Source organism: Gorilla gorilla, chromosome X, assembly GCF_029281585.2.
Source record: "Gorilla gorilla gorilla isolate KB3781 chromosome X, NHGRI_mGorGor1-v2.1_pri, whole genome shotgun sequence".
NCBI lineage: Eukaryota > Metazoa > Chordata > Mammalia > Primates > Hominidae > Gorilla > Gorilla gorilla.
In genome coordinates, this window is record NC_073247.2 from 65,071,691 (window position 1) to 65,083,481 (window position 11,791).

The 11,791-nt window shown below is 48.5% G+C and overlaps 2 protein-coding genes across 2 annotated transcripts in view; one reads left to right on the top strand and one right to left on the bottom strand.

Moving 5' to 3' along the window:
- PFKFB1 (6-phosphofructo-2-kinase/fructose-2,6-biphosphatase 1) overlaps positions 1-3,437 on the bottom strand; it is a 64,225-nt gene extending 60,788 nt beyond the window's left edge. The window contains exon 1 of the mRNA XM_055376450.1: positions 1,597-3,437. Within this exon, the coding sequence (XP_055232425.1) occupies positions 1,597-1,624 (28 nt within the window). The 5' untranslated portion in view covers positions 1,625-3,437. The remainder of the gene's footprint in view (positions 1-1,596) is intronic.
- On the top strand, positions 3,326-10,995 carry APEX2 (apurinic/apyrimidinic endodeoxyribonuclease 2). The gene is made up of 6 exons (XM_004064241.4): positions 3,326-3,766; positions 4,731-4,814; positions 5,470-5,650; positions 6,186-6,332; positions 7,023-7,092; positions 9,741-10,995. The coding sequence occupies exons 1-6, from the start codon at positions 3,610-3,612 to the stop codon at positions 10,656-10,658; spliced, it is 1,557 nt and encodes a 518-aa protein (XP_004064289.1). The 5' UTR covers positions 3,326-3,609; the 3' UTR covers positions 10,659-10,995.
- The last annotated feature ends 796 nt before the right edge of the window (positions 10,996-11,791 follow it).

Sequence of the window (11,791 nt, forward strand, 5' to 3'; positions counted from 1 at the left end):
TTTCTCCTTCTATTCCCAACAAAATCTGACCCACTTTTCAAGGTCTGGTTTGATGTTCACTTCCTCTGGGAAGTGATCCCTGTATCCTTGGGACAGGCCTTGTATTTGGTTCTTATATTGCCCACATGCTCCTATCTGAGCAAGTATCCACCAGTATTTTCCTGGTCTGCTTCCCCACTAGACTGTGAACTCCTTGAGGATGGAGACTAGATCTCAGTGATCTGTAATTTGTGTTTCCAGTGTCCAACTCAGGCCCTGGCACAGAGGACAGAGAAGACACTTGCTTATTGTGTTTGTGCAGTCTACATCTCTCTGCCCTAGATGAGATGAACTTGTGGACAACTAATCCTAGTTCAACAAGGTAAATATTATAACAGAGAGCTGTGCAGGGAATTGGATGGGAGAATTAACTTGTCTGAGGTAGGAGGTGGCATCCAGAAAGGTTTCTCTACCTTGAATGGGACAGAAACAGATAAACAAAAGAATGAAGTCCTCTCTGAAAAGGGACAATGAACTCGTGGCAGAGAAAGGGTTCAGTCAGTACCAGATTCTCATTCAAGATCAAGCTCTGACCTGCAGCTCTTGGTCTAAAATTCTAAAATGGGGCTATCTCTAGGGAAGAAAAGATTACAATGTGATTTCCCAAGGCCCCCAGATCCTGACCCCATACCCCTCCCAAAGTATAGGGCCTGTGTATGGGGGGAGAGTACCATGTAAAGCAGCATATGACAGTGCTGATGGATAATAAAGTCACGAATGGGGTCTCCCTATTGGTAGCTCTCAGACTGTTTGGGTATCAATGCATTTGTGGAGAGTGAAGGTGTGAGGGGAGATCGACCACACACTTACAAGCTAGGTGCATGTATATGAGTGTCAGGCCTTCTGTGACAGCAGCCTAGGATCCCCTTCCTTCTCACCCACTGTCCTGGCCCACCATCTCTCCACTATTTTCGGCCTCATGCCTGGGCCCCAGACCTCACTGAATCCTAGTCATGGAAGTGGCTCTCCACAGATTATAGTCGCACAGCAGCTGGAGGGTTTTGGGTGGGATTGCTTGTGGAGCCTATAGAAAAAGCAAGATGACTACTCTTAGAGCGAGGAAGTCCTGAAAAGTCTCCAAAGAGCTTTGGTTTCTGCCTTTCCACTCTTCTTGATCGTGACAGCCCTCTGAGGAACGTTGGCTAGAGACTTTGATTTCCATTTTACTGAGGAAGCTACTGATGCCCAGAGAAGCAAGAGAGCTTGTTCAAAGCGCCACAGCAAATCAACCCTACTTTACACATCAGTGGGGAGGTAAGAGCTATAATCTCAATCACTCAGTTCATTCAAAACCAGACTTGACCAAGTTAGAGAGACTTTCACAGGTGCTAGTGAATTGCCCTGGGGGCCAGTGTCCCACAAAGGCCAGAATGGACTTTTAAAAATATACAGACAGATAAATAGGTTACATATAGATATAATCTTTTCCCCCACTTTCCCATGCCCTTTAATGCACACGACAACCAACCATCTATGCAAAGAAAACTTTCCAGAGGGCCTGAAGAATGGATGTGGATTTGTGCAACTCCTGCCTACTTTCCCTTCTTTCTCACCTACCTTTTATTCTAGAGGTTTTTTCTTCCATCGCTAATTATCCAACACGCGGTTCTCTTGCATTTACAGACCCCCAAGGCAGGTCCAGTGGGTGGCATCAAAGAGGAAGCCTGGAGGTGTTCGTTGGTTCCCTGAGAAGGCTGAGGATGTACCCTTGTTAAGTGGGGGGTGTATGTGCTCTGTTGAAATATCAGCTGTTGTAGTTGCCAAAGAAGTTCCTGAGCCACCCGAAGCCTTTTCTCTTCAGTCCAACCATGTGTTCACCTTGCCCCAAAGGTCAGAACTAATATTAACAAGCCACTGCAGAATAGGGAAATTAAAACCAGCCATGGAGACAGGCAAGTTCTGGATTTCGCTGGTGCTGAGTTTCAGATCGATCTTCAGTGTAAATGGGCATAATCCCTTACTGGAAAGCAATCTGGCAATATGAAGCAAGAGCAATAAAAATGTTCATTTCCTTTGTCCTAGTTATCGCACTCATGGGAGTCAATCCTGAGTCAATAACCCCCAAAGCATGAAAAAGCTCAGGACATGCAAATTTTTATTTTAATCACAGAGCTATTTTCTGATAGCAACAACTGGTAACCTTTTAAGTCCTCCAGGAGGAAAAGCAGTTTACTGCGTCTTTGCTGTAACCATTGAGGATGATGGCTCTAAGACTTAAATTCTGGGGAAAAAATAATTATGCTGCAATTCTGGGTGAGGAACCTAAAGATGCATCGTTATGCTTTTCCCTGGACATTGGGCATATCCATTACTTCTAAATTTTGTGCTCTCAAAACAAGCCATGAACCTGTCGATGCTCTTGCTATTATCCTTTGTTCATTCATTCACCTGACAAATATCTATTGCTTCCCAACATATGCTGTGTCCAGTATTAGGGGATGGGGCTAACAAGATGAACCAGACATGGTCATTGCTCTCAAGTTGCTGGCATTCTAGTTGCAGCAGAAATAGAAGTCAATGATAGCTGTGTATTATAAGTACTGTGACAGAATGGACCATAGGGTGCCGTGGGGCCCCAGAGGAAAAGGCTTAACTGGGGAGGTGTGTGGTCAGTAAAAACACTCAGAAAAGTAATTATTGAGCTAATTAAGACAGGGTGTGAATCCTGGCTCTACTACTTCAGTGTAAGAGAGAGTGAACTGTGAGAATGAAGTGAATTCATTCGACGTCTCTAACTTAGCCTCCATGTCCCGAACTGGGTTGTCTTGAGAATGAAATGAGATAACATATACAGAAGAGCCATGGATGCATCCGGAGACAATGCTGCTCACGAGCTTACATTTCCTGGGCCTCGATTTCACTTATCTGAGAAACAGAACCAAGAGTAAGGATGTGTCCGGCTACATCCTTCAGAATGTTAAGAGCCAAGACAAAAGCTACAGGGCAGGCTTGCGACAGCCTCCTCCTCCCCTCTGCCCCAATAAAGCCAAAGGCCCTCCTCCTAAGTCTTATCTCAGTGGAGCGACTCTTACTGCTCCCTCCTCCAATCATGAACTTCCCTTTGCCCAGTCCAACGCGAGCACTTAGCGCCAGCTATTCCTGGGGCGCAAGCGCTGCAGCCATCTGTGAACTTAGGTGGGCGGTCCGCCGCACTGAGGGCGGGGCTTTGGCGGCTGAGCAGTTCCGCTCAGGGTTCCGTCGTTTAAAAAGTGGCAAAATGCCGTTTGTAAGTAACCGGACGCACCACTTGGACTTCTGAGTACAGGAAAAACGCACTAAGACTCAGGTGTCCGAGCGGAAGGAGCGGGAGCCCAACTGGAAACTCCTCTCGCCATTCATTGCCCCTAGGCTTCCGCTCTGCTTCCTTCAGCGTCCACCCAGTTCCTCCTCCCGCCAATGAGAGCTGAGGAAGTTGAAGCCCCCGCCCGACGTGCGTCAGGCGCTTTGGTGGTACGCACGAGAACGCCTGCGCAAACGCGCGCGGGAGGCGGGCCTGGCCAACTTCTGAACAGGAAGCAGTTCGCTCGCGCCTAGTTTGGCGCGGGCTGGGAGGTGTTCCAGCCCGTTAAGATGTTGCGCGTGGTGAGCTGGAACATCAATGGGATTCGGAGACCCCTGCAAGGGGTGGCAAATCAGGAACCCAGCAACTGTGCCGCCGTGGCCGTGGGGCGCATTTTGGACGAGCTGGATGCGGATATCGTCTGTCTCCAGGAAACCAAAGTGACCAGTGAGCGCTCTGGATTCCAGGATCCCTACATACTTTTTCTTTCCCGCTAACTTTTGTCCCCTGTCCCACGTAATTTTACTTTCCCAGGTTCCTATTCTTAGAGTCCTGCCCTTAGACCCAGGTCCCTTCCCTCTTAAACTTCCATTTCCCACCCTAGCTAGATCCCCTAATTGCACTCCATCTCCTGTCTTCAGCAAACTTTAGCTCCTTCTCGAAACCCCATATCTAGTCAGATTCCCACTCATTCTCCGGCCCCAAACTCAGTCCCCTGAATTTCCTCCTTCCATACGCTGTCCATCTTCCCGCCGCCAAGTCAAACCCCCAAATTCTTCATCCCTGCCCCAAGCTCAGATCCTCTAATTCCCACCCCATCTTTGACCCCAGCTCAGTCTAATTTCCTCTTTTTCACATTTCCACCTCAGAACCCCAGTACCGCTTATCTGTTCCCATCTCTCCTCCCAGCGGAAAGTCCCTAATTCCCACCTCATTTCCCACCCCAAGCTTCGATGTCCTCTTATTTCTTCACCCTCCTATCTCCCCTCAGAATCCCCTAATTCCTTTTCCCTCCACCCCCAGTTCAGATCCCCTAATTCCCTCTCTCTTACCTCTCACCCTTAGCTCAGATTCCCACTGTCCTCTCGTATGTCCATCCACATCCCCAGCTTCCTCCTATCGTTCAGACCCCCAGGCTTAGCTCTGATTCTTTCCCCTTCCCACCTAATTCTCCACCTCCACTTCATAGTCTCTAACCGCCCCCCCAAGCCTTCTAATTCTGATATCAATTTCCTCTCTGACATTTCCCATCTTTCTAGGTCCTCCTCTAATCATGGATATTTCATTCCCGTCACCCCCAACTCTGGCTCTGATGTGTGCAAGGAATTAGCCTACAACTGTAATTCCAGGCCTTTGTGTTTCTCGGATGCTAGTTTTACCTCTGACTTAATCTTACATTTTTTTTTTCCAGGGGATGCACTGACAGAGCCCCTGGCTATCGTTGAGGGTTATAACTCCTATTTCAGCTTCAGCCGCAACCGTAGCGGCTATTCTGGTAAATGGGGCTTTCTGTGGACTTTAAATTAGTGAGGGAGGCAGATAGGGGAAAAGGGTTTCCAATATTTGATGAGAGGGTAATAAGAAATTTAGACATTTAGTTTACAGAGCTAAAGCTGCATAATAGTAAATTACATGAAATATAATTTTTATGGATAGAATTATCCTACTGGAAATATAATTTTTATGGATAGAATTATCCTACTGGACCTCAGAAGTACAGTAGTAGTGTGGTGCTTAATTGTGTGAACTGTGGAGCCAGACAGCCTGGGTTTGAATCATGGCTCATTTCCTAGCTGTGCACCCTCTGGCAAGTTACATTACCTCTTGGTGCCTCAGGTTCCTCAGCTAGAAAATGAGGATAATGTTTACCTTCAAGGGCTGTTACAAGGATTAAATGAATTAATCCATGTGATAATAATAATTGCTAATACGTCTTGAGCACTCACCATGTATCAATGTAAAACACTTAGAACATTCTGTGGCTTTTTTAGATGTAGGAACTGAGACTCCAGGGTTTGAATAAGGTTGCCCAAGAACCACACTTTATGAAGATGACTTAGGTGACTTGTGTGGGGACAATTGGAGTGGGACAGGCTGTGCAACAGGCTATTGACTGCCAGGTCTGCTCAGAGTGCCCTGTCTGTTCCCAGGTGTAGCCACCTTCTGTAAAGACAACGCTACCCCAGTGGCTGCTGAAGAAGGCCTGAGTGGCCTGTTTGCCACCCAGAATGGGGATGTTGGTTGCTATGGAAACATGGATGAGTTTACCCAAGAGGAACTCCGGGCTCTGGATAGTGAGGGCCGGGCCCTCCTCACACAGCATAAGATCCGGTAATAGCTCATATCTCCCTGCTACTGAGCACTGCTGGTGCTACTCTTTGAGTGTGAAGATTCTAAGGCTTGCCATGTAAACATACATGCACCGTGGAGAAAGTTCCCAAATTTGCCTTTCCTGGTTTAGTCCTGGCTGGGCTACTCAGTGTGTGACCCTGGCAAATTTTTCCCCCCTCTGAAGCTTGAGTTTCCATCTCTACAATGTGGGGCTGGCCTAGTGATCCAGCTCTTATTACCATAGACATCTCAAAAGCAACTTACTGCTGAACTCACTGCCCCAGGTTGCTGTCTTTCTGGGTGTTCTGTCTTTGTGAATAGCAGCACCATTACCTGGCGGTAATCCTTAGATATCCCTCTCCCTGCCTTATCAGTAGTCAGTCCCCAAGTCCTGTGCATGCCAGATCATTTGTGTCTCTTTAACCCCTTTCTTTTCCATCCCAGACAGTCACAAAATGGAAGCCATGTGGTATGGGGAAGGGACAGAAGGGGAGGTTTGAAACTGACCCCTTTTGGGGGTTTCTCTTTTCTCCAGCACATGGGAAGGGAAGGAGAAGACCTTGACCCTAATCAACGTGTACTGCCCCCATGCGGACCCTGGGAGGCCTGAGCGGCTAGTCTTTAAGATGCGCTTCTATCGTTTGCTGCAAATCCGAGCAGAAGCCCTCCTGGCGGCAGGCAGGTACTGCAAGCCTGGGCAGTAAGGCTTCCTTGAGTTGGTCCTGGGTGCCCAGCCCTGTGTCAAGCTCCATTGAAAGGGATATGGACCCTTTGTCTCTGAGTTCTTTCACAGCATAGTTGCAAACACCAATATGCCCACCTGAATAGGCTCTGCTCAAAACAAACATGGGTTTTGTACTCTGAGCACCTATTCAGGCTCCTGCTCTTACTCATTGTGAGCCCTAGGGCCAGTCTTGCCTCTGTTTTCTCTTTTGTCAAATGAATATATGAATCTCTACCCTACACAATAGTTTTAAGGGTGAAATGAGATGAGAATGGTAAAGTGCCTGGGAGCAAAGGAAAGTCTTGTTCCAGGGAAGGACAGGAAAGTGAGGGTGGTTTAGAGCAATCAAGGGGAGGTGGTATCTGAGCTCAGCTTTGAAGGACAAGAAAAATGCCCATTGGCTACTGATTAGTGAGGCAGTCATGTCAAACATGGAACACTGTCACCTTTGGAGATCAGAATTGGGTTGGTCACATATGAAAGGTAGCAAGTTTGTGGTAAGATTGGAGAGGTAGGCGGCTATGAGTTGCTGTTGGCTAGGAAGCCTCAATATGGGAGAGGGCCTGTCTGAGCTCTTGGGCCCAGGAAAAAGTATATGGGCCAGGACTGCTGCACCCCTTTCTAACAATCCCACATTGTGTTTTTCAGCCATGTGATCATTCTGGGTGACCTGAATACAGCCCACCGCCCCATTGACCACTGGGATGCAGTCAACCTGGTAAGGCTCCCTCTAGGTGCCTGGCCCCACTCCTGACTGATTCTGTTTGTCCAGCCAACCAACGCTGAGTTTTTGGCCCAGGGACAGCTTCCTTTATGGGAAAGCGGAGCTTGGCTTGCAATACTATTCTTATAGTACTGAGGATTGGTCATTCATTCAATAGACAATACTGACTCTGCCCATGGCCTGGCCCTGAGCCACATACTGAGGACTCAGGAGTCAGATCCAGCTCTTGGCTCCTAGGAGCTCTCCAGCATGGTGGTGGGCTACAGACACATGGCTAGCCAATTATAGGATGGTATTCTCAGGGCAGAGGCACAGATGGCATCCCAGAAAGCTACAGGAGCTCAGAGATGGGATTCCTAGGTGAGCTCGGACATCAGGACAGGCAGCTGAAAATGGCTGAATCTTAACAGATGAGTAGAACAGAGCTTTGAAGTAGAAAGCATTCTAGCATGGGCAAAGGTTTCAAGGTGAGAATTTGCATTGTGTGCATGGGGAACCACAAGTCCCTTTCTTCTTAGTGACATAGGAAGGGAGGTGAGTGGCAGAAGGTGGGGCTGGAGAGTTGTTGGGGGTCAGATTTCAAGGACTGTGAATTCCACATTGCCTTGGTCATTTCCTTAATACACTGTATTTCTTGTTTATGAACTTTCAGTACCTCCCTGTTACCTCTGTGATGCAGAGAAAACATGGAGACCTAGCATTCAAGGCTCTCCTTGGTCTGTGACCTGTCTCTTATTTCCACCTTCAGTGTACCTACACATTTTGTCCTCTCTAGACAGGTTGTCTCCTGTCGGCCCGTTGTAAAAGTTATTCTCATTCTGGCTTTTCTCACTGTGCCCTGAATTGGTGGACATGACCCCCTCCCTGTCTTTTTGTTATATGAACCTCTTATCTCTAAGTTCCCCTAGGCCCATGGTTTTCAGCCCCTAACTGCATATTAGAACAAAAATATCAATATCTTAGCACTACTCCAGATCAATGAACTCAGAACTCTCGAGTGTGGGGCCAGGGTAGTGGCACGTTCTAAAAGCCCCCAGTGTGACTTTATTGTGCAGCCAGGCTTGAGAACCACTGCCCTAGAATCTACAAGCCAGCTCTCATCTTTTCTTGCCTTATGTCTCACGATGGGGGATCAGTGATTTATGCTGGTACAGTCCTACTCAGCACTGGGCTTGGCTTAGAGAAGGGACCGTGGGAATATTCCTTGATTAATTCGCAGAAGAGCTACATAAATGTAGATATGGCTCCCATCTGGGAAAATGAGCAGAAGTGAGAGAATGAGAGAATGGTGGTGGTGGTGTGGTGGGGAGCGGAGAGAATGCTACAAAGTGTGAGCCTTCAGTCCCTCCCTGCCTCATTCCTCTTATGCATTCATTCAGTGTGTTCTTTCAGATTCCTGTGATAGCATCATACATCTTTGTGCCTTTTCTACTTAGTTCAGAGGTATCCTAGATCTCTCATGTATACCTCTTTCATTTTCTCCTCCAGGAAAAGAGAACTAATAGTGCCAGCTCAGATGACTTACACAGTCTTTCAAAAATAGCAGAACATACCCACTTTCTACCAGGCTTGCTCTTTTAGTCTTGTCATTTCTGTAAATGGCACCATCATCCCCTTGATTGCTTCAACTTAAAGCCTGGGAATTGTGCTAGTATTGTCTTTCTTTCTTACTCCACTTCCCACATTCAGTTAGTCAGCAAGTACTGTTGATTCTAGCTACAAATCATCTCATAATTTCATGTTTCTGTCTCCTCTGGCACCCACCCTAGTCCAAGTGACCATCATCTTGCTTGTGTGACTATGGCAGCCATTTTCTGCTGGTATTCTGGTCTCCAGTCTGGTCTTTCCTCAAGTCTTTTGGGTACGCAGCACACTCCCTCCACAGGCCCAGCACAGAGACTGTTCTTAAAGTTAGGAGCACCCTCCACCTAGGTTACTCTTACTCAGCCCCCACACCTCAGCTCCAGATCACTTCTCGAAAGGAAGCCTCCTTGGTCCCCAGGAGTAGATCAGGTTCCTACTTTGTCCCTGGCATCATGCATGGCACATAATAGGTATTCCATGAACATTTCTTGCATTGAATGAGTGGGTGGGTAGGTGGATTGAATGGATGGACTGATGGATGATGGATTAGGGATCAGAGCCTAAGGAAGTATTCAGACCTGGATCCTTGCAGGTCCTCAGCTCAGGAGGTAGGAATGGTCATTGAGGGCTTTGACACACTAGATAAACCAAATAGTGCCAGAGGGTTTAAAGGAAGAAGCTGACAGTCTTCCTAACTCTTAACCCCGCCCTGCTTCCTAGAGGCAAACACTTTTAACTTCCTGTTTTCCATCCTTTTGAAAAGCAGTTCCGGGAATTGCTTTGAGTAAGCAAACTTTGAGATTTGCCATTGACGGACCAATGCAAGACAAATGCAAGCTCGTGCAGAGGGAAAAACAAGCATGGTCTTTTAAATCAGTAAGGATGAAAATCAGAATCCCAGCTCTGCCAATTCCGGACTGTGTGACCTTGAGCAGTAGTCCTCTTGGGACAACCAAATTTTCTTATTTGCAAAATGCAGCAGTTAGTCTAAGTCCCTTCCAGTTCTAGGTATCTAGTTCTGTCTCTCTCTCTTCCAACCCCCTTTCCTCCTCACCTAGGAATGCTTTGAAGAGGACCCAGGGCGCAAGTGGATGGACAGCTTGCTCAGTAGCTTGGGGTGCCAGTCTGCCTCTCATGTAGGGCCCTTCATCGATAGCTACCGCTGCTTCCAACCAAAGCAGGAGGGGGCCTTCACCTGCTGGTCAGCAGTCACTGGCGCCCGCCATCTCAACTATGGCTCCCGGCTTGACTATGTGCTGGGGGACAGGACCCTGGTCATAGACACCTTTCAGGCCTCTTTCCTGCTGCCTGAGGTGATGGGCTCTGACCACTGCCCTGTGGGTGCAGTCTTGAGTGTGTCCTCTGTGCCTGCAAAACAGTGCCCACCTCTGTGCACCCGCTTCCTCCCTGAGTTTGCAGGCACCCAGCTCAAGATCCTTCGCTTCCTAGTTCCTCTCGAACAAAGTCCTGTGTTGGAGCAGTCGACGCTGCAGCACAACAATCAAACCCGGGTACAGACATGCCAAAACAAAGCCCAAGTGCGCTTAACCAGGCCTCGGCCCAGTCAGGTTGGCTCTAGCAGAGGCCAGAAAAACCTGAAGAGCTACTTTCAGCCCTCCCCTAGCTGTCCCCAAGCCTCTCCTGACATAGAGCTGCCTAGCCTACCACTGATGAGCACCCTCATGACCCCGAAGACTCCAGAAGAGAAGGCAGTGGCCAAAGTGGTGACGGGGCAGGCCAAGACTTCAGAAGCCAAAGATGAGAAGGAGTTACGGACCTCATTCTGGAAGTCTGTGCTGGCGGGGCCCTTGCGCACACCCCTCTGTGGGGGCCACAGGGAGCCATGTGTGATGCGTACTGTGAAGAAGCCAGGACCCAACTTGGGCCGCCGCTTCTACATGTGTGCCAGGCCCCGGGGTCCTCCCACTGACCCCTCCTCCCGGTGCAACTTCTTCCTCTGGAGCAGACCCAGCTGAACCAATGGAGGCCTGGGGACATCTGGCATGGTCACCCCTGCACATGATCTGAGGCCAGCTCCCCTTCCCTGAGCTGCCTCCTGCTTCTCCCTCAAAGTCTCCTACCCTTCTCTTCCTCTTTTAAGCCCTCTCTTCCTCGCTGTCCTTCCTACCTAGCTCCTTGTTGGTGAGCTTCTTGTGCCTTAATCCTGTGACCCAGCCCCTTAACACCACTTTCCGCCTTCCTGTCCGAAGTACACGGACACTAGCTGCCCCGGGAAGTTGTGTGATTTTAAATCACTTCTGTCTTTGCTGGAAAGTGTATTTGTGCATAAATAAAGTCTGTGTATTTGTTTCAGGGTTGCACTTTGGACATTGTGGATGTACTCCATAAAGTTGAGTCAGAGAAGCTATCTCAATACTTGGTTTGCTGGCTGGCTGTAGCCCAATGATATAATTCCCAGGGAAAGGGGAGGAGGGAAGAGTGAGGAGTGAGGAGCAGTGCTCACCATAAGGGGTTCTCTGCTCAGTTGTAGGAGTTTCCTGTACGGCTAAGGTTAAATCAGCAAGGAAGGTGGGCTGTGTAGCCTTAAACCAGAGCTTTCCAGCTAGTGCGTCCCACAGCTGCCACAGTGGGTTACAGGGTTGAAAGAAACGGTCCTCAGCCCTCAGAGTTGCCAGGCAGGGCCTGGGACCACACAAGTCTCAGGGACAATCGCCTCCTTACCAAGTAGTATCATTAGTACCCCTAAGTGTGCCATGGAAATGTTTCCTGTATACTGTGACCTGGAAAGTAGGAGCATTGCTTTGAACACAGTGCTTGCTCTAGCCAAGCCTCTTCTCACCTTTGAAATGGGACTGGTAGACCAGGCACAGTGGTGCACGCCTATAATCCCAGCACTTTGGGAGGCTGAGATGGGTGGATCACCTGAGGTCAGGAGTTCGCAACCAGCCTAACATGGTGAGACCCCGTCTCTACTAAATACAAAAAAATTAACTGGGCGTGGTGGCGCGTGCCTGTAATCCAAGCTACTTAGGAGGCTGAGACAGGAGAATAGCTTGTACCTGGGAGGCGGAGGTTGCAGTGGGCTGAGATCATGCCATTGCACTCCAGCCTGGGCAACAAGAGCGAAATTCAGTCTCCAAAAAAAAAA

What these genes read in the sequence shown, in the direction of transcription:
- APEX2 (XM_004064241.4), top strand. Translation starts at nt 3,610, where the DNA reads ATGTTGCGCGTGGTGAGCTGGAACATCAATGGGATTCGGAGACCCCTG. An exon ending in CAACCGTAGCGGCTATTCTG is followed by an intron (nt 4,815 to 5,469) that starts GTAAATGGGGCT and finishes GTCTGTTCCCAG; the next exon opens with GTGTAGCCACCTTCTGTAAA. An exon ending in ACTGGGATGCAGTCAACCTG is followed by an intron (nt 7,093 to 9,740) that starts GTAAGGCTCCCT and finishes CTCCTCACCTAG; the next exon opens with GAATGCTTTGAAGAGGACCC.